Consider the following 27739-nt stretch of genomic DNA (forward strand, 5'->3'; position numbering starts at 1 on the left):
CTGGTTGCTTGTCATATAATGCCAGTAAATTCTTTGGAGAACTCTTCCAATAATCTGCACTTGCCAGAGACAGCCATCAGATTATTAAGATAATAAATGAGTTTCGTTCCACAGTGAAATTAATGCAGATGCGAATTTATTACTCAAACTTGAAGCAGTACATCTATAAGTACTGGTCGTAATAGAGTAATAATATCAAAATAAAGCCTGTTCCTCGAATGCTTAATTCATATCGAAAAGTCATTACTCGATATCTCTTAACGTTTTCGCGCTATGCAAATCGATATTAAAACCAGAAATATCAGCAAGTTTCAACCAGTTCGGTTTCCATAGAATGTTGAGGGTGCTGATCGTATGCTTTCTTGAGACGCTGAACCAATTGAAAAAAGTCGCTTAACGTTATCTATTATCATTTCTCTTCTATGTTGATCATCATTGAAACCGAAAATGGTTGATCTCTACAACTTGTGGTTTGAATAGAAGGTTAACGGAAGAGAAGGACTTATTCTTAGGACGTTGAATCAACAACAAAAACACTATCGATATCTTTTACCGTTTTTGCTCTATGGAAATTAGTACTAAAACCGGAAGTACTAGTAAAATTCAATCACTTTCGTTTTAAGTAAAGTGTTGCAAATGGTGATATGTTTTCTTTGAGACACTAAATCGATTTCAAAGAACTTTGTTGATATCTGTTACCGTTTTCGTTCTATGGTGATAAAGGTCAAAACCGGAAATTAATTTGAATGTCTTTCGGTGTCAGTAGAGAGTTAACGGAAAAGATGGAACCTATTCTTGGAACGCCCAAACGACTGAAAAAAAAAAAAAAAAAAAACAGTCTCTCGATATCTTTTACCGTTTTTGCTCTGATACTTGTCGACAGACAGATGGATGGACATAACCACTCTATGTCTGCTCCTTACATTTATATATAGCATAGTTTGGAAGTCTAAAACTATAGTATGGTACTTTGCAACAACAGATAAAATACAGAAGGTTCCCATGATAAAAGTAGTCGACTTGGAACCACTTACCTGACTAATAAATCCCTTTTTCTCTGCCACTGGTTATATTCGATGTGGAGGCCACTGTAGCAAGGACATCACACGGGGTTGGTCCTAGGGGTCCGGACCCTTGTCCCCGAAATCACTACTTTTCTATAAATTTTGCCTAATTTTAGGGATGATTTTACAAATTTTAATATAATTTATCCTCATATTGAATTTGAACCCCCCCCCCTATTTTATAAACTCAATTTAAGATGTTGAAATGTAGTTTAAATATTCATGAATTACACTAGTTAACAAAGGTTTTGTTACAGGGTCTTTTCATCTCAAATCGGGCAAAATCACGAAAAAGTTGTCAAGTGATCATTAGCAATATCGTTCAAAAATATATATGTGAAAGGCCCATGTGTGCAATGAACATTCCCAAGATATTTCAGAAAAATGCCCAATGGGGCCAGTGATATCCACATTCCAAGATGGCGTCGTGCATCGAAAATGACACCAATGAAAATACAAGAAATCAGCCATAACTCAGGAACCTTTACTGATACAGCAATGATTCTTGCACTGTTGCTAAGATAATTAAATCTACATCTACTTGTGATAAGCATGTTGCCCTACAGCGAAAGGCATTGTGGGAATTAAGAAAAATGGCGGGGAAAAATTGCAATTTTCAAAAATCAATAACTCAAAAACCCGACCCTCAATTTTTTTGAAACTTCGCAAAAATATCCAGGAAAGGGTACACTTTGAAATGAAAACGTAAAAAATGGTAGAATTTTTACTATGGGGCCATAATGGAATATGATAGCGCACGGTCTGCGGCAAAACGGTACGCACGCAAACTACAACGTAGCAAAGTGTGCACATATTTGGGAACAAAGGACTTGTGTCTAATCATTCTGTTTCCTAGCACTGAATCCAGCAAGGGCGGCAAGAGACACATTTTAAAGCAATGAGAAGATTCTAAAACAATTGAATTAGTTATCGTTAATTTCTTTTTCTTTTTGTGCCAGTGACGGAAACATCAACATCTAAATGCGGAAATACTATTGCTTGAGATTACTGATAGTAAGCTGTGCACTGTGTGTACTGTCCAGCATGTACAAAAGTGCAAGACTTTGCCACAAATCAAAAACATACAAGATGAAAAGACATTCAAGAAAGTAGGTAATATGTCTTCAACCCTTCAGAAAATATTTCCAGCTGTTAGAGTTAGTGTTTCTGATTCTGTATGTCTCAACTGCTACAGGAGATGTACATCACGTGTTAATAAATATGATCCACATGAAGAAGATAGTGAGTATGAACCTGTGCAAACAGATGTATCTAATCTGAACAGAAGTGTCAAGCTTAAATATGTCAAATACCGTTTCGCCTCTAAAACATCCATCAGCTATAAGACCAGATCGGCGACATTCATATACCAAGAGGAAAATGCAGCAAATTAATGATGCCACAAACCAGATTAGTAAAGCAATTGCAGATGTATACGCTGTTCCGCTAAAGAAGGAAAAGAAAGAAAACAAGAAATGTACATCATGTGTATCCTGGGAACAACATATCAGTACTGCATATCCAAAAACAGAACAGCAAAAACAGAGGCCTTCAGTAGCAACTGTTATAGTTAATCCTATATATATACATATATATATATATATATATATATATATATATATATATATATATATATATATATATATATATATATATCAAGCAGGAACTGTTGTCAGTAATACCATCTGTCACAAAAAACATGGTAGACAAATCGCGAACCCTGAAAAAAGGTAGTGGTATATGGGTTGAACGTGACCCACATTGTGGTCACCTAGTTTCAGAAAGAGATGTCAATACTTGTCTGACATATTATTTGGATGGTGACAAAGGATGTACCTACCAGAGTCCAAATAAAGGTGATGTATTTGTTACGGAGAATAATGTGCGAATACAAAAAGTGAAGCGGTTCATGACATGTTCTGTGAAGGAAGCATATTCCATGATGAAACAGCATCCAGAGGTGAAAGTAGGTCTCACGAAATTTTATTCTCTTCGACCAAAATGGGTTAAGATTCAACCTAACTGTGAAAGTGTGTGGCTGCGTATACTGTTGTAATGTGGATCTCCTATGCACCAGCCTGGAAAATTTGTTGAGGCGTCCCGTCCACGTGTATGAGTTGTACAAATTGTGTATATGTCAGGAACCTACACAGACATGCTGGTTCCAAGAAGGTTGTTCCTGTCCAGGTGCTGAGGGACTAACAGTTGAATCATTACACTTGGAAGATTGGAAAGAAGATGAAGTCAGTTTTAGTACTTGACTCAGTGACAGTGCTCATTGACAATTATATACAGCAAATACAAAAGGTGTATATCATAAGTATGTGCACAGAATACAGAGAAGCAATTGGAAAGAAGAAACAGATTGCATCAAAGTTACATATTGTTTTCCACTTCGGTTTTGCGGAAAATTGGTCCCTTGTCCTCCCTAATGAAATACAATCATTTCATTGGCACAACGTCCAAATTTCAATATTTACCTGCATTGTTTATACACAGAAAGGAGTCAAAGGCATCTTATTTAATTATTACTTATAATGATATAGGGATTTTTAACGATAGAGGTTGTGTTAAATTAATTAAATTTAAGAATATTACCTATCACAAACAGGTCGGTTGCATACCTTTTAGGCAACAGACTTACAGCAGGTTGAGGCAGGATTTTCCATTTGGAAAGGAGTTTAATTACATTGGTGAGTACAGTACACATTTTTATCTTTCATTGGAGGTCTTCCCTTGTTCCCAAATATGTGCACACTTCGCTACGTTGTAGTTTGCGTGCGTACCGTTTTGCCGCAGACCGTGCGCTGTCATATTCCATTATGGCCCCATAGTAAAAATACTACCAAAATACTACCATTTTTTACGTTTTTATTTCAAAGTGTACCCCTTCCTGGATATTTTTGCGAAGTTTCAAAAAAATTGAGAGTGGGGTTTTTGAGTTATTGATTTTTGAAAATTGCAATTTTTCCCCGCCATTTTTCTTAATTCCCACAATGCCTTTCGCTGTAGGGCAACATGCTTATCACAAGTAGATGTAGATTTAATTATCTTTGCAATAGTGCAAGAATCATTGCTGTATCAGTAAAGGTTCCTGAGTTATGGCTGATTTCTTGTATTTTCATTGGTGTCATTTTCGGTGCACGACGCCATCTTGGAATGTGGATATCACTGGCCCCATTGGGCATTTTTCTGAAATATCTTGGGAATGTTCATTGCACACATGGGCCTTTCACATATATTTTTTGGAACGATATTGCTAATGGTCACCTGACACCCCTTTGCCTGATTTGAGATGAAATGCACCTACATAAAAGGAAATACCTGTTCTTAAAGGAACTTTTTGCGCTGAACTCGAATATGCACTCGGTTTTTCTCCATCACGTACGATTTTCCCGTAACAGAGGGATTTTCGGGAAAATCCCTCAAAAATTTCCCTTTTCGTTTATTTTACACCCCAAGATCTTGTCCCCTTGCATATACTAACATAGAAATTATACCTAAGTATACTTTGATTCACATTTAACAAACCCTCCAAGTTTCGTAATAATCGCTTTATTCTTTCTAGAGAAATAAATATGTTTGTATGTATACTGTGTGTACTGTTTATTGCACCTTATAGTAATGCTTTCAGATCTCTTAAGTTGAGGTAAAACGTTTTGCTTTATTACCACAAACACATATATAAAATATAATACAATATAATTTACAAGTGTGACAATTTACAATAAACAATAATACAAATGTACCAAAAGGTCATGAAAAGACAATCAAAACTATCACAATATATGAAACTTCCATTGGGTTACAAAAACGTACACTACTTCCTTCTTTTGTAAGAAATGTTGCAGTCTCTAACAAGACCCCAACAATAGTCCCCCTTCATTGAAGGATCCCATCGTCCCTGGTACCTTTTCTCCATTGCCATTATATCTTGGTGGAATCTTTCCCCCTGTTCGTCGCTGAGAGCACCTAGGTTAGCAGGAAAGAAGCTGAGGTGGGAGTGCAAAAAGTGGATTTTTAAAGACATCCTACAACCCAACTCTTTGTATTTCTGTATCATGTCCTGTACGATTTCTGTGTAACTCTCAGCTTTGTTATTGCCCAGAAAGTTGCGCACAACACACTTAAATGCTGTCCAGGCAGCTAGCTCAGCACTGTTTAACTTGCTGTCAAAGCTATCATTTGGGGACCAATAAACACTCCCGCTGAAATCTTAGCATCACTCAGGTTAGGGAACTTATCTCGCAAATACTTGAAACCTTCACCAGATGTGTCCATGGCTTTGACAAAGTTTTTCATAAGTCCTAACTTGATATGAAGTGGCGGTAGTAATATCTTATTAGGATCTACCAAAGGAGCGTATTTGACGTTGCATTCTCCAGGTACGTAATTCATTCTATGTTCCCATTCCTTCACTTCATAATGTTTGTCATCAGCTCGGCTATCCCATAAACATAAAAAACATTGGTACTTCGTGTAACCGCACTGCAGTCCTAATAAAATACCAACTACCTTGAGATCACAACATATTTGCCAACGATGGTCCTTGTAATTTATAAGATTTAGCAAAGTTGACATGGTGTCATAGGATTCCTTAATCTTCACTGAGTGCGCAAGTGGTATAGAAGGTTTTTTATTTCCATTATGTAAAAGGACAGCTTTAAGGCTGACCTTTGACGCGTCGATAAATAACCTCCATTCTTCTGGAACGTAAGGAATTCCTAGCTCCGTCATCAACCCATTTATATCCGTACATACGCACACATTATCTTGCATTGAGAAATAGCTTGAAAATTGAACATGCCTTTTCCTGTACACTGATATGTTCGTTTCTGCATCCAATAAGTTCCACTGCTGGAGCCTTGATCCCAGAAGTTCCGCCTCTTGTTTAGTCAGGTGCAAATCACGGACTAGGTCATTAAGTTCACATTGCCGGATGAAATGTGGCTCGCGAACACAGTCAGGGATGAACGTTGGATCCTTGGATGTACATGTTGATGTCGATGGTTCATCAAGGTCATGATAATCATCAGAGTCTTTTGGCCATATCTCTTCCCAGTTGGTAGGGGGCTCGGGAAGTGGAAGTTCATCCCCGTGCGGAATAGGTCTAATTGCGGATTTAACGTTGGGATAACTTATTGTGTATTTGCTTTTTTTTAGAATGTCCCTTAACTACTGTGAGACAAAAATAACAATCATCCAGATGGTTGGTGGGTTCTCTCCACACCATTGGTACAGCAAATTTCATGAACCTCCGTTTTCCTTTGGCCCATGCAAGTAAAGTGACGTAGCACGACGCACAAATTATGTTGGGTGCCCAAGTTTTGTCCTGATCTCCCACACGACATCCGAAATATATATAATATGCTAGTTTCACCGATGGCGTAATGGATCTACACTGTCCTTTAACTACAAACTGGCCACACACATAACAAAAACTATTTGGTGAGTTAACACACGAACGCCGTCCTCTTGACGCCATTGTACTGATCACAAACTAAACTTCTGGTCTTAGTTGGGTATAATGCCGTTAAGATCAAACATGAAAGCACTCTTAGCAGCAAAGACAACTTTGAAAGTGAAGTAGTGTTAAACCACACGTCAATATAAAAATGTACAAAACTCCCTCACCAGGTGTCAAGAACACAAGAAAGAAAGAAATGCGCGGGGGGAGGGGGGAAACGATACCGTAGTGGAAAATTCAGACTGCATTAGTTCATTGTTGTCAACAATGAGTCTGTATTCCATTCTTTCTTTCTTTTGCATTCTGTTACATTTGATAACAAATATTGATAACCATTTCATGAACAAAACGAAAAAACTTGGAGAATTGTATATGTATGTATTAAGATATACATATACTGCAGTGGTGCCCCCCCCCCCCTCATGTCCATGACGCACAACCCTCAATTGTCTATCCGTAGGTGTTCTTCCATGAAAAAAAAAAAAATCTTTTCGATTAATTTTTACACCCTCTCAAACATATTTATATAGATTTTTAACCCCCCCAAATATTTCAATGACGCAGTTTGCGTCATATCACCCCCTTTTGAGCACCCCTGTATACTGTACGTTTAAAAAAATATACGTTGGAAGTACATTCTATTTTTATACACGTTTCTAATTTACAGAGAGCAATACAAGTGTGTTGTTGACTATTGTAAATATTCATTTTTATGTCTGTGTTTGTAGTAATAAAGCAAATCGTTTTTACGCCAACTCAGGAGATCTGAAAGCATTACTATCAGGTGTAATAAACAGTGCACACAGTATACATACAAATATATTTATTTCTCTAGAAAGAACAAAGCGAAATTAAGGAACTTTTAAGGTTTATTAAATATAAATCAAGGTATACTTAGGTATAATTTCTATGTTACTATATGTAAGGGGACAGGAGCTAGGGGAATAAAATATCTGAAAAAGGGAAATTTTTGAGGGAATTTCCCGAAAATCCCTCTGTTACGGGAAAACTGTACGTGATGGAGAGAAACCGAGTGCATATTCGAATTCAGCGCAAAAAGTTCCTTTAAGATCAGGTGATTTTTCTCATGTAACAAACAAAAAGTTTAAATTTGTTAACTAGTGTTATAAGTTCCGAATTCCTTATTGGCTAGTAAGATATATATGTTGCCTAACAGTCTATAGATTATTATATATATAGTTGGATGTGGATATCCGTATACTTATTTTATTACAGGAGATGGACATGTTTTGGCTTGCGGTTCGAAGGCTGGAATATGTATCATTCCATTCGTAAGTTTTTGTGAAGAAAAAATTCTTAATCTGAAAGGTCACGATGGACATATCAATTCATTACATTTCAGTTTGGACTCCAAATGGCTTGTAAGTAAAATGGGAGTTTATTTTAAAATACTATTTTAGCAGGAAGTCCTCTAATTCCTTTAAAAATTATTTTTTTAAAAAAGAATACACTTTCTTTGTTTAGATATTTTGTTTTTAACGAATTATTAACGAAATATTTGCTACTTCACTTGATCTGACCAGATTGATTTCAGGTTTAACATTAGAAACGAGAACCCAAAAATAGGCAGTAATATGGGGGTTGATAATAATGTATAAAATGTATTTCTTTCTATTCTACCATAAAAGATATGAAAGATCCACCTGGGATGATTTCTTTCTGAAAAGAAAGAAAGAAAATCAAGTATTGAATAGAGATGTTGAATTTTTCCTGCCAACACTGGAATTTTTCGTTGTTCTAAACAGATTGTTTGTTCATATAATGTATCATTGTTTAACTGTGCAAATACTATAAACATTAATTGTGAGAGATAATTAACTCTTTTGCTGTTAGATCTTTAATTAACTGTGTGGTTTAAAAGACAGGAAGGTTTATTACCCAATTAAAGAAAAAAAAAAACTTTTGGTACCAATTCATTACAACTATGACTATCATAGTCTCTTTTTCTAATATTCTGCTTGATGATGATGATGATGATGATGATGATGATTATTATTATTATTATTATTATTATTATTATTATTATTATTATTATTATTATTATTATTATTATTATTATTATTATTATTATTATTATTATTATTATTATTATGTAAAATCTAGTCAAGGTCAAATAGGGAAGGGGATACCTCAGGGATCTCCCCTGGGGCCACTTCTTTTCTCTCTATTTATCAATGATTTACCAGCAAAAGTCGAATACTCAAAAATACTTTTATACGCAGATGACATAAAGCTTTTTAGAGTAGTTAATAACGAGTATGATAATTATCTGCTGCAGAAAGATTTAGATACAGTAAATCATTGGTGTGAAAATAATTTGTTAATGATCAACTCTGAGAAAACTAAACATATGACATTCACTAATAAAACTCAATATTTTGTTAGCAAGTATAAAATCAATGGAGTAACAATAGACAAAGTTCAGCAAATTAAAGATCTCGGTATTTTGTATGACAGACAATTAAAATTTGCTAATCACATAAATGACGTTGTGCAATCAGCAAGAAAAAAATAGGTTTTATATTTTATCAATGGCCTGATTTTATAAATGGTAGTTCGTATGTATACTTGTATAAGACACTTGTTAGATCTAAATTAGAATTTGGTTCAGTTGTCTGGAATAGTCTATCCAACACACTTGTTAACAAAATCGAAGCTGTACAGAAATGTTTCGTAAGGCTACTGTGTTATAAAATGAAAAAAAGATTACTATGCACATGAATATGGATATTGGTTAACATTTTGGGGGCTTCAAGAACTATCGGAAAGGAGGAAAGTTACTGATAAATTATTTATTCAAATGGTGTTGGAAAATAAATATAGTAGCGAATGTTGCTTAGAAAATATAGGAATAAGAGTGCCGACTTATAGTGTTAGGAATCAATCGACATTGGTTACATTAAACTTAAAACGTGAAATACTAAGAAGGATGACAATGTCTTACAATTTAAAATGAACAAATGTTAGGATAAATATCAGAGCATTTCTTACAAAATTAAACTGTTTTAACTTTATGACAAGGGTTCTAGCTGCTTATCTTTATTTTATTGTTATTGTGTATATTCAGCGTATTTTTATGTTATAATCTTTTACTCAAAGAACCAGTCTTTTACGTTAAAATATGACAATAAGTGAAAGAGATTTTTGCATGTCAAGGTCAAATTTTAAGTAAGGTTGTTTCATTATTTCAAATGGTAGTTAAATAAGACTTTAATTTGCATAGTTCTTTTAATCGTATATTTTGAGACTGACAGCTTTCTTTTATTTTTTGTTTTATATATCAGTTTGAACCTTATAATTTTAATATATTAATCTTCTGACAAAGGCTTTAACCTGCTCTAATAGTCATTTTACGTTATATAATTTCTGGTCTGTTTAAAATGATTATATAATGATTTTAACATAGTGCTGTATTTTTGCTTATGAGCTGTTCATAGCACTTAAAATAAAGTTATTATTATTATTATTATTATTATTATTATTATTATTATTATTATTATTATTATTATTATTATTATTATTATTATTATTATTATTATTATTATTATTATTGATCTATTTAAAAATTTTCCAACAACTTTAAAACTCTATACAACCTGTGTGTACTTTTCATGCGAGAGATGTATGTCAGGCTTCTTAGATACTTTAATCTCTATAATATTCGATGATGCTTACATAGAAGGGTTCCCTCTCCCCTTCATCCGCTTCTTCGTCTAGTTTTGATTCAGTACTTTTTGTTTCTGAAAACTTTGTTTTCGCATGCTATTTTATGGTTTTAGTGCAATTAATAAATTCTTTTTCTAGTTTCGAAGTAAAACTGCAATTCTTATATATAAGTTATGGAGTTACTTTACCATACTTATGTTATTTTTATTCTTCAGGTTACTGCTTCTGATGATTGTACTGTTCGTGTTTGGGATTGGAAGAGCCAGAATCAAGTGCTTCAAATAGATGATAAAACAAAATATTTTAAGAAGGAAAAGGGTATCGTAGCAGTGGTAAGCTTACAAAACAGAATTGAATTGAATTTTGATTTTGAACAGTTAATCTACTCTTTTACCTTTGCTCATCCTAGTTCACAATTTAGGATTTAAAATGCAATATAAAGTTGTAGTTGTAAATGTTGTAGTGCTATTTCCATTGGATCACAGACAAGAAACATTTTTTAACTGTCTAAAATTATATGTAATATTTCTAATTACGTAAGAAACCCAAAGATTTATTGCAACCTTCAATGAGATATTACAACAAAAACTTATATCATGTTTTCTGTTTTTTTAATAACATTCAAAGTTTCGAAGCTTATTATGTTTCATTATCAGGATCAAACAGTAAAAACTTCAAATTAATGGAAAAAACTATATGAAGATAATAGAGATGCGCTAGAACACGAACAATATACAAACAAATCGCTACCCTTCCTTTCTACTTTATTTCTTATCGTAGTTTGTATTTTTTTTAAAATTAATTCTAACCCTTTTATCTCCGATAATGAAATATGAACAGTTTAGACAATTTTTATGTTCAGAAGTTTTAGAAAAAGGGAAATCAAGAATCTTGTTGTAATCCCTATAATGAAGCGTACAATTTTGATCCTATTAATCCAGTCAAGACTATTATTTGAAAGATTCATTCAACTAGCTTTTGATGTTAGATAGTTTGCTTTTTGCAGGGTAGGATGTCCGCTCCCAATGAAATTGAGTGACCACATTTTATTTGGTCAGCAAAGCTACCAGACCCAGTTGGGAGGATTGCTATTCGGATCTACTGACGTTCTCCTCATTCAGTACTTAAGATACGCTCCATAGTACCGTAGATGACAGTATATATGGTACTACTTCTACTAGACGCATAAACGTTATTGATATAAAAAGATAACTAATGGAATAATACTACATAAAGTGACCAATTTTTTTTTTTTTTAACTAAGAATTAGATAATTTAATAGTCTTGTTGTTGGGGTGGTTGAGTTAGTGACATTTTCAATCATAAAAGCTATATGTTTTTTTTTTTTTTTTTTTTTGTTTGTTTTTTAAATCCCTAAACTAAACTTGAATCATATTGACTATAGGAGGAAACAACCGATCTTTAACGCACCAAATCATCTATGGGTGTGAATTAAATGATATAAAAAGAAAAGTGCATGACTGGACCAGGTCCCGAACCCAGGATCTTCGGCTACCGTGCTAATGTGTTAAACAATACACTACACAATCCGCTCCTAGAACAGCTATACACACTCTCACTCTTGAAATTGGTATTCTTTCACACAGACCGCATGGTTTGTACCATAACTTCCTGTTGTGCTTCGACAATCCAGTGTCCATATTCAGAACACTTCTGACGACTGTATTATCATTATATTAACTATAGGAGGAAACAACCAAATTTTAACACGCCAAATCATCTATAGGACCTAATTCACTTTTTTGCTCTTTGTGTATCATTGAATTCGCTCCTATAGAGAATTTGGTATGTTAAAACTTGGTTGTTTCCTTCTATAGTTAATATAATGAAGCAGGGTTCTAGAACACTGGTCCGCATCCCATTTAGTCTTAATAAAGAAAGTAATCAACCTGGCTACTAACCCGCTTTCATTCGCTGTCATTCGTTCGGCATGATGTGAATTGAGTATTAAGCTTTGATAAAGAAAGGAACCAACCTGGCTACTAATACACCTTCACCTGTATGTGCGGATCACCATTCTAGAACCTTTTCATATAATAATAATAAAACTGCCAGAGGTGCTCTGAACATGAACACTGGATTGTCGAAGCACAACAGGAAGTTGTGGAACTAACCGTGTGATCTGAGTGAAAGAATACCGATTTCAATAGTGAGAGAGTATACGGCTGTTCTGGGAGCGGGACTGGGCAGCTTGGTAATTAACGTCAGCACGGTATACGGAAAATTTCGGATTCAAGTCCTGGTCTAGTCATGCACTTTTTTCACTCTTTGTGTATCATTAAACTTGAATCATTTAAGAAATGTGATTTCTTTTTCCAGAAAAGAGGTGAACAATATCACTAATTGTACAAAATCAATATTAGGTGTCCTTAAAGCTCAACAAGCACACCACTAGTTTAAATTTTCAGTTCAAGTGGCGACTGATATGCTTGTCGCATCTACTTGAATAATTTTCATCATTTTTGTAAGAATTAAATTTTTCATGTAACCATTACTAATCGATTCTCGTTAATGTTGAAGGAGAAATTTTGGAAACATTCAAAGCTACTGGTTTTCGTTTCAATGTCACTTAATTTGTGCTGCGCTTAATGTCGTCTAACAAAAATCTATATATTTTGTAAAACGGTAGTACATTTTGGAATAAAAATATATGATCTCCGTCTAATAAAGGATTTAACAGTTCTTCCCCATAGTTTGCTTATTACTATCCAGTTTGAAGAAACGAATTCATGAAAATATCTTAGCTTAGAGAACAGATCATTTAAACTTATAAGAATATATTTATCCTTCCTTATACTTACCTTCGAAGAAGAATAAAACTTCATCTTGTATCTGATTAAATTCATACGTCACTGTATCACAAAGATAAATTGAAAACGCAAAGTACGAAATGCACTTAAAATGAACGATGTTATCTCATTATTTTCTTTAATATAAGCAGTTCTTAATGAAAATGTAACTTTCTCATAAATATGTGTTTGAAATTAAACTGATATTGTACTAAATAATCTTAACAAACATAATAAAGAAGAAACAACGTTGCTATGTAACAATGGTAACAGTATTAAAAATTGTTCTATGAATACAATAATGAAATATTTTTAAATGATGCAATAATGCGTTAAAATAATACATTAGCCAATTCAATATTGAGAGATATATATTAATTTCTCTGTTAATGATTAATGTTACGCTATTAAGAAACAAAATAGTTACTATTAAAGTGTTGCAATACTCTAGGAAGAATAATGCTAATATTTCGTCTCAGTTGTAGAGTATTCGATGGAAAATAAATATATAATGATAAAATAAATCCAAGTGGTGTAATTGAACCTCACGATAGGTGTTTTCGAAAGAGAATTTATTAGTTTTGTTTAGCATTTCACGGTTATGCCCTTTAGGCTAAAGGAGAGGATAGTTATTGAAAGTAAATGATTATCAAACTAAGTTTTTAAAGTTCTCCCACTGGAAATCGAACCCAGAACCCAGAAAAACGCACGCACTAGCCACTAGACCAGAGGGTAGGGGTAGTAAAATATAAACATATGTGAAATAAAGAAAATATAACCTTAGTTATTATAAATTATCTTATTTTCAAATATTTAAAATTATTCTCCTTCTGTACAACGTTAGTGTATATAAAACAATGTTGATTCAAGAAACAAACAACCAAATACAAACAAAATTTTTCATATCACTGGATTTTAAAATATAGGACCAAGGTTCGCATCCACACCACTCCGAAATCAGATTTGTTGAGTGCTTTTCCAACAAATAAATTAAAGTTGAAGTTGACTTTGAAATTCAGTTTTTTTTTTCTTCAAAGAAGAGCATTAATTGTCGTTAGCATAGATAATATCTCAATTATGGGAAATTATAAAAGAAAGCTGAACAGTGAAAGCCCTTAAGTTTGATTTTTTTATTATCACACATGTCACTTTATTAGAATTGGTTAAAAATTTGGGTTTGAAGACTTATATTGTTATCTTTGCAATCAGATGAACAAAATTTGACAGTTCTTGAGAAATAATACACATTGAGATTCCGGAATAAGTACATAAATTGTCAAACATGTTGAATATTCTAATAGGAATTTTAAAAATATATAATTATGTGAAGTGAATAGTTTTACTAAGCTTGAAGACTTGAAAATAATTTATATACGGTATGAGTGACTTTACTTACAACAACTAACCAAATTATAATAAATACTTTATATTATCACGTCAGCACTTAACCTAAATAGAATTCAAATCAGTTTATCATATATCATCTATCTATCTATCTATCTGTATATATATATATATATATATATATATATATATATATATATATATATATATATATATATATATATAGGGTGTTTCAAAACAACACCGACAACATTTGTGAGGTGATTCCTGACACCAAGATAAGACAAAAAGTATAGACCAATCTGGAGGCACAAATGCTTCCTTTGGGAGTTATGGGCTGCCGGAAACATGAAAAAATGAACTTTAAAGGTCCATAGCTCCAAAACTTGTTTGATTGTTTTATTTTGTCATTTAACCTGTTATTTTTCGCAATTTTGGGCTTATTTTGCCATTGCTTCCGGGCTTTAATTATTATGAAAGGATGTTTACGATGAATTTATATGGAGAAGTGCAGTCACGTGGAAACATTTAGTACTCTTCGTGCAACATTACAGTATATAAATTCTTTTAAAGATTTTTAAAGACTCAGTTTAACAAAGCCACTTCACATAGTTACGTATTTTACAAATTCATATCAATTAAGATATTCCACACTTTTTGACAATTTATATATTGATCTAGAAATCGTTGTTAGACTGCCAATTCAAAATTTTCTATGTTCTATATTTAAATAACAAATTTTGTCAAGAATGATCAATATAAAGAAGGCAAGGGCTAATGATATAAAACAAATCTTTGGGTTTATCCAATACTTTTGAAATATTAGCGTGGTTTTGTTTATAAATATTTCTTCCCTCTGAAACTTCTCCTTAAGCTTTAGTAGCTTGGAGAAAATATAGGTATCAACTTGAAGAATTTTTGCAATAATATATATTAAATATATTTTCAGGATGAGAAACCACGAAAACCAGTAACTGAAGCAAAATTCTTTTATTTAGATCAGTTTATTTTATTAACTATGGAAGAATACTTAGAATTATATTGTCATTCTCTCGCAGAAGACTTTTCATCTGACACAGCGTAAGTAGTAGTTGTTTTTGTTAAGAAGTGAGCGAAGACACTTTCGGAAGCTACTGTTTATTTATAATTATAAAAGTAACAAGACATATATGATACGACAGATAGCTTATATATGAATTGAATAGAGTAGGAATTATTTGTCTTAAGTAACTTTTTCTTTGAAGTCGGTTTCATGATCAAGTATTAACAAACAAGATGCAAGAGAATTCATCCAGTATCGAGAATTGGTCATGATGAGATAAACATATGCAAACGAAATAATATACTGTAACTAACTAAATGTCTAATGTTGTTTTTAATAGTGGTAGAGAATTGGGCAGCTTGGGGGAAGACAATGGTTAGCGCTGTTTCCGGTGGAATAGGTTGAGATCGAACGACAGAACAATATGTAGATAGTTTAAGTTCGGAATTGTACCTGCATACGGCAGGAAAAATTTGTTTAGATATATTGTATTACATTACATGGGAATGATGAACTTTTTTCAATTTTCTCTAAAATTAGAAAATGGCGCTTACCATTGTCTTCCCTCGAGTTGTTCAATTATACTAGTGTGATGGTAGGTTGGCTGGTTTGGGATTTAGTGCACCGATGCTATAAGAGACTTGAACTTAATACATTAACGATATTAACGTGGATCTGAACCACGTAAGCTTCCACCCAGAATCGAACATCCACCCGAAGGCGTGTATGCTAACCATGTATGCACGAGGAAACTCTAATAAAAACATTGTGTCCGCATCTAGACGTTTTCTTTTTAAGTACTACATGTGTATAAACAAACAAGAGTACATTCTAAAGATGTTGATAATTTGGTATTATAACTTGCAGCTAGTCAGGTCATCAACTGTTCTAATTTTTGTCATTAACATAATAAAGTATTAATTATCTGACATTACAGAAATGCACATCAAAATACATTGTGTCTAATCAAATGCCGCATGTTGCTCTAGTTAAAAGATCTTGGTAATCATTTTAGTGAATAGTATTAAAAAATCTTGCTTATCATCGTCGATTTTTTACTACTTTATGATAAAAATAGATATAAATACAGATGCGATTGCATATTGCAGTAATATTAATACCCTTATTATATTGGTTGTTATGTCTTATTAAACTATAATATTTTAATTCATTAGTTCGTACAGAAGATTATCTAGGAGCGGTCTAAGTAACATGCTGTTGTCAAGAAAATTGTACTAGAATAACAAAACAGAAGCAAGAGCGTCGGAAAACGTGATAGAGATTTTAAAACAGTTGCCCTGTGTAAGGCTTGTCAAGTATTGAAAGAGATATGAATCTCAGTATCCTGTACATCGAATCAATACATTCAAGCTCTTTTTGAAGCAAGAGAAACATCAAAAATAGTTTTCGTGCTTGTCTTTACTTTAAATAACCAATGTAAATGGGCGGGTCTTTGAATAACGACGTGAATTATGTCTTTATGAAGTGCATATATAATTTTAGTATGGATAAAAATTTATAAAACCACACAATTTAATATTGAGTTGTGTATGGCAGCGGTGCCTGTAGCGTTCTCAAACATTATTACGGAAGATGTACAAAATTAATAACAGAATTCATAAACCTTTTTCGTTTCACTGTTCGTAGATTTTAATTTTCTTCCATTAACTTTTCTTATACCATAATTGACTTGTCAAAGAAGAAATAATTTAGGCCCGAGGTTTTGAAAAGAAGATACTTGCGTAGGCATTATTGAAATTTAACCTTTCTTTAAACAGTTTATGTGTGTGCATGAACGTGATTTTATGTAACTATTAGTTAATTCAAAACAAAACAAAACAAAACAAAAAAAAAAAAAAAAAAAAAGCCAAAATTATAGAACAAGATGAAGTAAAGTAATAGGACAATGCTTAGGAAGCTTTAGTAAGATGAAGTGAATTTTAGAATATATCTTCTCTAGGTTTGCAATGCCACATTTACAGACGAATTGCTCTTTTGAGCGTTGTCAGTCTTTTGTAAAATATTACTAAATTACAATAAATTCATGCTTTCCTTTTATCAAGCGTGACTATACTAATGCAAATTTTATTTCAGAATGAACGCGTCAAAATCATGCAAGTGTATAAAGAAAATAGCTTTCCCAGCGCAGAAAATAACATGCTTTAGTGCTGCCAATCAATTTCATTCATGTATCCTTTTCCATTGAATCTTCACAACCAGTGACGTGTTTATACAGTGTCTACAGGAGAAGGTACTTTAATATTTTCAATAAAAAATGCAAGGCAGAGATGATTTTTATGAAACTAAGTTTATCAAGATTTTCTAAAAAGATTAATCCTTTTCCCCCAAAATCGGAGATTAATTGCAACAACTTTGTCTTGTGGTATATAGCACTTTTTTTTTTCTTACTTTCAGGTTTTGTACTATTTATAACTTTTCTTCTGTTGATTTTACGTTTTAAATATAGGAGAGGTGTATCATTTCCTGCAGCTTATCACATGTTTACAATATTAAGTAAAGTCAATATTATTGTTTCTGTAATGAAGCTACTACTGACATAGGTAAGTTCTAAGACAAATTCTGAAAATATGCTTTGTTGTGTGACCGCGAGTTCATAAAATAAACGTAGGACTGACTACCCTGATTTTCTTTGAAGTTTTTACTTATTCGTTTTTCGATCACGGGAATTTTACAACGTGTTAAATGTCTGGAAAAGCAGGGCGTTAGTATAGGAGCATGGTTGACACTTTCTCACAATATCTAGCGAAGATCTCTGAAATCGTGTTTGCAAAAGATTGAAAATTATTTTATACCAAGACAAAATAAAGCATTTATACACACATTTATACAAAATGGTTTGTTTAGACAAGTTGATAATATTGATCATAAAAGCTGACGAGGTAAGTGTACTAGTATTCTTACATGCACTAGAGTACTTAGAAAATTAAGAAGAGTATACGCTTTGCTATCGAAAAAGAAAAGTGAGTATTTGCTAAGTACACTTATATGCTCTCCAATATGCCTATTATATGCCTTATATGCCTTATATGCCTATTTCTTAGCAATATTTATTAGGAGTTTCATTATAGATGTAATCGAGACTATGGTCACAGAAAAGTTCACTTCGTAGTTTCTATTGACTGTTTTCTGTAAATTATGCTGAATTTTATGTTTCTTATCAAAACCAGAGATTGTCTCGTACAGAATTAGAGAATAATCAATAAACCATTTCAAAAGCACTATTAAGGTTAAAGTGCTATTCTTCAAAATCTATTCTTCAACTGAAGATATCCTATCAATGCGGAGTCCTTTATCTTCGACACAACGTTAATATCAAGTTTTTATTAAGGTAAACTTCGCTGAAGAAAACGTGAATAGCTTTTTTCTTCGACCTTCCCGACCTAGACTGTAACATTTTGTTGCTTGTATATCCCGTATCTATACAATGGAAATCGGAAACCATTTGAAAGCTATTATAACCATTCGTGGCCAAGTAGCCCACGCCTAACGCACATTCTTTGCTGCGCGTTTGTATGCACATGGGTTTAGATTCGATTCCCGATGGTGGTATTGAAGCCTCAAGTAAAAGTAGAACATCGGTTTGAGGTCTAATTTTAGTTCCCGTCTCATATAGTCTTGGTTCTGAAAAGAGATGTTAAATTCTAATAAATTAAGCAATCAGTTTTGCCAACCAATATTATAGACTTCGTTATTTTATAGAACAATGTACAGTGTTAACTGTGCATTTACAATATTGTAAATGTTGGAATAATAGAGAAATTAGTAAATGCCCAGGTAAATTTTAATTGCTGTAATTGCGTGTAGCAATTTAACAATTTATTTGTCGCTTAGTTACCGGTACCTATATTCAGGTTTTGTATATTAGGTTTATTAAAATTAAAATTTACTAGGTTTCGGAATTAACTATAAACATTAAAGTTAAGTACTAACTTTGTATCCTCAAAACAGCTTTGCAAGGTGATAGTGAAGATAGTGCAAATAGTAAAAAATGTTTATGAGAATATTTTTGCGAAATTTCGTTGGATGAACATACGTGTTTTAAGATTGAACAAATTTTCTACCGTTATTAGTGGCATGTTGGTACATAATATTTTTACAATTTAATGCTTATAATTCTTTTTCAAGAATAGAAGCTCTAAAGTGCAGATGTGTGAAGTTCTACAAACTATTCAAAAATTTAAGGGTTTTTCTACATTTCCTTAATTTTGACAGCTCATGAATGTTCTCCATGTGGATTCAATAATAAGCAAAGCAGCAGAAGAGTTACTGATGAAAATCCGAGAGAGTGGAAATAATTTAATATAGCACAATATTTTTAGGGGGGGGGGAATAAAGGAGAGGTACAAAGGTAGGCTTAATTTGTAGCAGCCTGTGGCTCATTCCTCGTTGGATGCATCCCGCTACTTTCAATATTAAAATGCATGCTGGTGAATGGGTGATTGTATAGTGCTTCCGTATCGGTTTTTATATTGACTTTAGTGGTTAAGAAAAGTAATGTTTCATTAGCCAATCAAAGAACATAATACTACCTTGCACTATTGTTCGCTTTTGCAGGTTCCCCAGCTTCACTCCACTCGAGTCCACTGTGCAATAATACCATTTTAATTGCACATTGGCCTCGCGTCACAATAAACCTAAAGGCACCCACAAAGCCCACCTGCCACAACCATTACTTCCGACCTGCTAGACCCAGAGTTCGGGAATAGAACGTGATGGTGTGACCCTGCGTAACGGCACAATATGAAGTTGTATCTATACTTTTAACATTACACATTAAATTATACGTTTATACTGACTTCTTGCACATATGACCATTTAAAAGATTCCATTTTCATGCTTTTGAAAATTCACTAAAACACAAAGAAATCATGCATAACTAAGTATTTATATATATCAACTAAATTATGTTACACTTTCATTACAATTATTTTTTATATCAATCGTATGAATTTACGTTTATTAGAGGCCCTTCCTACGCGAGCGCGGTTGTCACGTTTGCGTATTGTTCACGCAGGGAAAAACCCTTTATCTTATGAACTTATCTAATTAAGTGGTTTATGTCCATCCTATTTTCTTAAGTAAGAAGACACATCACTTTAGGCGAGCACCATTATATTTGATGAGTTTCCAATTTTCTACTTCATTGTTTTCGATTTATTTAAGTTGACTGTTTAGGAATCTTATTCTTTGAAGCACCAACAATTTTAACGCAACGAACTACATCATTTACTTCTTCCACCGTCGTCCATCACCGACTGAATTCACTGTTGCCAGTCACTTTCCAACGGGGGGCTCCCAACCATCAACGCAGCGCAATGGATAACGTAATAGTTAAAAATAGCCATGAAGCAGTGGTTAAGAATGCATAGGGAGGAAATTTACTCTTTGGGTTACATTCCATAGACTTTTTGAAACATCTTAAAAACCTTGGGAGGAGGTATGGAAAATTGACCTACTAACCTTCTCCTCCTACTACATGGTAGTGAAACAGATATTTTCTCCGAAATTCGGTGTTGCCAAGAAATTCTAGCTAGCTGACAATTCTCGACAGAGGAGTGCGTATTCCTCTCTGTCACTTGAGAAAGGTTTTGGCGAAAAAGAAAAGAAAGTAGCCTAGAAACTCCGAATGGTTTGTGTTGTTTTGTTATTTGACACCTTGAGTGGAAAAATCTCCTTTCTTCCTTTGGAGAGGAACAAAATTCGAACTGGACGGCAGCTCTCGGCGAAAATAGGGGTGAGCAAAAGCTGATCTTCTCCGTCACATGAATAAGAAATGGAATGTCTCAAATGTTTTGGCGAAAAACAAAAGGAGTCTGGAAACTCTGAGTGCTTGATGTTGATTTGACACTTTCAACCTGCTTTCAACAGAATATTTCTTTTTCCATTGAGAAGGAATGATCTATATATGCAGGCAAGTTGGTCAGTGTTTGTTTATTTCCTCCTTCTCTATATAGAAAGAAAGAACCCACATGTGTAAGCCATTAATCACAGTGTAATGGGGACCAAAGCTATGGTAACGTCGTTGAACATAAGTTAAGTTACAATGTCACTAGTAAGAGGATATGATTGTTCGGACAGTTCCGATTATCATCCACTAAGGTTTTTAAGATTCTGCCAGTTCTATAACTATATTTGAAGAAGCGAAAGGATTTTCTGCGTCGCAGAGGCGCACACATACATATACGCTTTGGTCTGTTTGCAAAGAGAAATTTCTCAGAGCTGCCTTCATAGGAGATTCACTTAAAAAGTTAAAAATTTTCTTCACTAATATTAAATGAGTTATACATTAGTGTAATAAATTTTAATTTATAATATATATATCCTATAGTGTACATTAGCAAGTAACTATGAAGACTTTTTCTGATTTCCTTCCAAATGTATTGCTATTGTGGATACCATAATATACGTATTTCTTTTTTATTTATTTATAAACTATAGTCGAATCAAAACAAGACTGAATTTCTAAATAACGAGAAGAAAAGGCTCGTCCCATGTCAGGTAATGTCAGTCGCTAAACCAACAAAATCGGGGATAAAATGTGAATCTTTTCTTTTTCAGCGTGTAGCATGCTGCGAAATGGGTATCGCATGTGAAATCATGCTTCAATTCGCCTACCAGTCTGAAGCATTCAGTTTTGATAGTTGAAGAATGATGGGACGTCTATCTCACAAGTCCAATGACTTTTTTTTTTATTTATTTATTTGGCGAAAGATAAAGTACTTTTATTTCTCACTATAATTTTCATATTCCACATATCGATTTTTTCAGTGATTAACTATAAACAGTTTTTTTTTTTTTTTTTTTTTTTTTTTTAAACTTTAATTGTCTCCTTTCTTGCTTCTGAAATACTTTTCTTAACTGCAAACAAGATCTTGTTTTGTGTGGCTGTTCCAATAAGAAAGTAATTGTATACGATATGAACGTACAGAAGTTCATCCTTGAAATGAAGGATGTTCATACACGTATACCACATAAGATTCACCAGATGGAAGGCTCTCGGTTTGTCTCTCATGCGCCTTCCATGTATGATCTCTTCCTTACAGTTGCTGTTTGCGACGGAGTAAAACTCTGGGATTTACGGACAGCAAAGTAAGTTCAGTAAAGTTTCTTTGCTTCGGGTGAGTGGTTTTAAACTCTTTTTGAACTATAAGCTCAAAATGTAAATTATTGCACTAGCTATTTATTTTCTTTATAATTCTGGATCAGAAAGTAGGATTGTCTCAACCTATGGCTCACATGCTGAATGTTCTTCTCTTTCCTAGGAAGTTACATTTTTTCAATGGTTAGGCCATACATTACTTATATTCCATAATTTTCATGTTTATATTGTAGCTACTAGAAAGTGTTCATGCATATTGTTAATCAACTATCGAATTGTGACTTTTTTATCAAATACTTTTTTTTTTATCAAAGCGAACATGTTTTGTTTTTGCTTGCTTATGTATTTTCTTTGCATTATACGTAGATAGTATGATCGACAAACAGCAATAAAATTTAATTGAATCTAATCTAATTAGAATTGTGTGATAAGTCCTTGTATAGAATAGTGTTCGCTGAATCAAACAATTATATAAACTTCGAAAAAAAAAATCCAAAGTTTCGAAGATTGCAAGAGCTTCCTTGTTAGCGTCCGCGTCTTCGTCGCAAGAGACTCGGATTCAATTCCCGGCGGAAGCTGATGTGATTCGAATCCCATATTAAGCTATAGGTCCGTCTTATTTAGCCTCGCTGCTCAACAGAACGCTAGACACCAATTCAACTAACCACTCGAAAATTGCAATTTATGCTTTCGTACTTTTCAGAACAAGAGAAATAGAAACCAATACTAAGCATAATATTCATTGTGTAATATGTGTATACTTTGCAGTGTACAGTTAATGGTGTTAGTAGTTGGTTCAATACAACACTACAAATCACTCTATGCAAATAGTTAAAACAAATACACTTATCTCACCAGTATCTCACGTATTCAACGGTTTGACACAATATTAACTAACATAAATAAATAATTACCTTAAAAGTGCATGTAAAATTGGACGATTATGTGATCAGGGAAAACAGAATTTCGAGCAACAGAATATATGCTAAAAGAAACAAGTGTCTGGTCTCCATATGATGAAATAAAACCAGAGCGTAAAGCAAACGACTTGCAAAAGTAGGTATTGTATTCCAAGAACTCAAGGAAGCTCTTTAGCATATAGGTGAATATTTTAGCCATGATCTAGAAATGGCAGCACAAGTATTGGTCATTAAATTTTTCAAGCCCATCATGCAGTATCATATTCTCTCTCTCTTTATTTTAACATTCGCTAAACCTTTTAATTACGATTTAATTTTATATCCAACAATTTTTTGTAACTGCATACACGAAACTTTTTATTTTTTCTTTTTTTATATATATTAAATTTATTTATTATAAAGATGACAGAAATGACAGAAGTCCAACAAAATTGTTTTAATTTCGAGAAAAATATTCCATATATTTCGGAAATTGCGGTTTTGCTTTTTGCATTTCAACCACCACTAGTTCAGTCAAGTAATCTAAAAATAACATACTTGTTATAATTTATCTAGTATTACTTTCTTAACGTAAATTGAATAAACTCTTTCCACATAATTACAAAGAAGGTGCCTAGTTAGTGAATATTATCACAAAAGAAGACTTAAAATTACTCTTCCAATCCAACAACTGTAGATAGAGGAACACACAGTTAATATTATTTTTAATCTCTAATTATGTAACATTTCAGTAAAATAATTGGATTTAACTTTAACAAGTTCGATTGTATTAATATTTTACAAGCAGTCATTGTAGACTTATATCAAATATTTTATAAACATCTTCAATATACTTACTCTTTCAGGTGCACACAGAAATTTACAAAACATCCAAACAGAACATATACAAGTGGAATGGACTGGAGCCCTTGTGGTCGATATATAGCAGCTAGCGGTGATGATAAATGTGTAAGTTTGAGGAGTCCTTAGAATTTCCTTTAAAGAGAAATGCAAACTCTATCATTGGTCTTATAAGCACATAATGTTTTGAATTTAAAAATATGAAAGGTAAAGGAATATACTTGTGTTAAAGCTCATATCGTGAATACAGAATCTGCACAAGAGATATCCGGAGCTTCATGCACTTATACAGCCCATATGAGAAATACTGAATTGTGGACCTAACGCGCCGTCAAGGTATATCGATTTTTTAAAAATATCTTGTAGATTTCGATATGGGCATCTTTGGTGGCCCTACATATGTCCAACTGATATTTTATCTCCTGCCTGTTCGTGACAACATGTCTGATGGCATGGAGAGGATTATGTTCGTTATTCGCTGTTTAAGGTAATTTAAATCTTGAATTTTCTGAATATACACCAGATCTTTTACGTATTCCCAAAGGAAAAAAAGAAGTCCAAAGGCACGAAGTCAGGACTACGAGGAGCTCAAGCAATTGGTTCTCCTCTACCAATCAATATACCAGGAAACCATCCTTCCGTAGCTTTCATTTCAAGACACTCTCGATTCTTTAAATTGTTTCAGTCATTTACGAATATTTTTATCTGTTGGTGGTAATCTCACATACTCGAGAAGAAAATTACGTTGTATAGCGATCACTAGTTTAATTTCAATTAACCAAATAGCGTACCTTGCTTTCTCGACAGGATTCGCCATAGCCTACCAGCCCAAGTTTAAGTTAAATTCAAGTGGAGGTAAAACTTGATGACACTACCGCCTCATCTTTTCAGGGAACAGAAATTTCTTCACATTCTGAAGAATGAATTTTAAAGAATACATATGTTTAACAAACAAGACAAATGACAAGCGTTTAGAATCTCATAATTCTTTTATAAATATTCTGCATTTGTGATATTTTGAAAACCATTTAGGTAAATGTGCATGTAGATATTGGGCAACTAGAGGCTCAAAATGATGGGAAAATATGTTACATGTATGCACATTGTATAAACTATGTTACAAGTTGATAAATTTTTGAGAAGATCAATTGTCTAGGTCCTTCCATCGCAATTTTAAATCTACATAAAAGAGAACAATTTTAGTAAAGACGTAATCTTGGCTTAGGCATTTGGTCCGTAGGATGTTTTCTGGTCCTTTATCATCAAATTTTAAGTTAGGTATTGCCTTGGTTGGGGTAGTATTAAAGACAATTAAGACACATGGCTCACCCCTAGATTTATCAATTAACCTCAGCCCAAAATTTTGACAAAGATACATGATTTGTGAAGAGGTAGAACAGTACCTCTGGGCCAATCCAAATTTTGTTGAGTCGCTGAGACAGGCTAAAGGATTTACAACACTGATCCCATCTGCACGTTCACAATTAGGAACTTGTGAAGAAAATCCTGCTTCTTTAATTGTAAGTGGAAGTTGTAAATCTACTTTGACTTCCTGTCATCGCCAGTGGAGTGTAAAACTGAGGTATTAAGATATGGAGTGATTTTGGAGGAGGCAATGGCATCAGGAGTTACACTGCCAGTTAGTGGAGATGAATGTAGTAGTCAAAGTTCATTATTGCAAGAAAATTAATTAAATTTTGAAATATTTATCTTTGCCAAATTCATATCAGCCAAGACTATGCACTTATCATCTAAACACAAAATTATTATCTATATACAGAACAAACTTCAGTGGAAACGAAGAATATTCGGACGGACAGGCTCGATACGTCAAAATATAAAAGGATACGATACCATATCTTCAGAAAAATATGTAGTAGCATATGGTGCTTGATAATATTACTTCGGAAAACGTCTTTCTTTCCGACATCGAAGTTTGAAATTAGATTTCAATTGCTTTCCACTATTAGCAGGATTAACGTAATATTGTTAGCAGAACTTCCCATCTTCCCCATCAAGTTTCCCATTGTTAGCAGAATTCAAAAAAATCAGAAACAAAATACTTTGTCCTCTTTCTGTAATGAGTATTTTAACCAAGAAACATAAATGTTTATAAGTTAAACTACATCTTTCTCTTATAACTTTTCAAAAAGATCGAGGTTTCAAACATTTTGACATGCAGCTAGACGTACAATTTATTAAGGGTATTTGTACATAAAATCCACACAATTAATGCTTTGTTTGTAAATAGACAATTCGTGAAATTGTATAGATTCGGACTTCGAGTAATTATTTCTGTAGATAAGAATTCTGTAATGCTTCTCTATGTTTGATTTTTAAACAATGATTGTAGTGGTACAAATAGGAGTAAATAACTCGCCTTCATGTAAAAAGTCGGATCTGAAATACATTCGTCACTGTAGCTAAAATTTGATTTTTATCAGTATTCTCATGTCAAGCTAGTACCTAACATTCTGCTTTGGGAAAAAGAGGGTGGACATGATCCGACTATTTTCCTCTTCCTTTCATGCTAATAGATGATAACTTTTCGTGAATAAACGTGGTTAAGTGAAAAATATCAAATCGATAGAATTCGGTAGCTTTACTTTTTTTAAAAAATAAAGGCCACAAGATTGAATTCGATAGTTTGTCGATTCTAATGAATGGAAGTTTAATGATTGAGGATATTTGTCGGTGATTGTTCTATCATAGAAAGTAAAATTTTAACTAGTGCTGAATAGTACAATAATAATTTTAAAGGTTTATTGGATTATTTTGTCAACAGGTATATGTGTATGATACTCGAAATTCAGAAGATTACTTGAAGAAGCTAGGTGGATTTAGTGAGGTTGTAATGGATGTTTCATTTAATCCACGCGAACCGTGTTTAGCAGCTACTGCACTGAATGGTTATATGCTAAACTTCCAACCAAAAGACTTAAAGTAATATCAAATATATTTTTCTTTTTAAATATAAATTCTGTAGTTTTTTTTTTTTTTTTTTTTTTTTTTGTACATTTATAAGGAATATCCCATAATTGTTTAGTGCATTACAACTAAATATTGAAAAACCTGTACAAATATGTAATATTGATAATTTTTTTCTAAATAAAATTTGAAAGATATTTGTATTTTTCTTTCGGGGAGATTATAACTTGAATTTGTTTTTCATTCTACTAACAAGTAAGTCAAAAGTATGTAATTATAAATTACGTATCAAGCTTAACCAAGAATTCCTATACTGACCGCGGTACTTTCGCCTAATAGTATTGAAGATTTTCCCTTCCAAGTTCTTTTGGAATATCATCAAATCTTGCATTCTTCAAAGTACTTATGCAACAGTTATGGAATGACTCCACGATAGTCTTCATGTCATATGGAGCATATATTTACTTTGGAAAGGAAAATAAGTTATGTGGGTTCAGTTATTACGCAGAGTTCAAGA

At 33.1% G+C, this 27739-nt stretch overlaps 1 protein-coding gene across 2 annotated transcripts in view; it reads left to right on the top strand.

The window, feature by feature from the left end:
- Positions 1 to 27344, top strand: part of LOC145664270 (WD repeat-containing protein 27-like) — a 148530-nt gene extending 121186 nt beyond the window's left edge. Inside the window, exons 11-17 of one of the 2 annotated variants that reach the window (XM_081730791.1) lie at positions 7768 to 7913; positions 10434 to 10550; positions 15322 to 15452; positions 17509 to 17603; positions 22305 to 22524; positions 24300 to 24402; positions 27080 to 27344. In XM_081730791.1, the coding sequence (XP_081586917.1) occupies positions 7768 to 7913; positions 10434 to 10550; positions 15322 to 15452; positions 17509 to 17603; positions 22305 to 22524; positions 24300 to 24402; positions 27080 to 27241 (974 nt within the window). In that variant the 3' untranslated portion in view covers positions 27242 to 27344. Of the gene's footprint in view, positions 1 to 7767; positions 7914 to 10433; positions 10551 to 15321; positions 15453 to 17508; positions 17604 to 22304; positions 22554 to 24299; positions 24403 to 27079 lie in introns of those variants that run through there. The other variant, XM_081730792.1, reaches the window with a different exon arrangement.
- The last annotated feature ends 395 nt before the right edge of the window (positions 27345 to 27739 follow it).

The sequence above is a fragment of the Thermobia domestica genome, chromosome 11 (genome assembly GCF_964235325.1).
Source record: "Thermobia domestica chromosome 11, izTheDome1.hap1.1, whole genome shotgun sequence".
Taxonomy (NCBI): Eukaryota; Metazoa; Arthropoda; class Insecta; order Zygentoma; family Lepismatidae; genus Thermobia; species Thermobia domestica.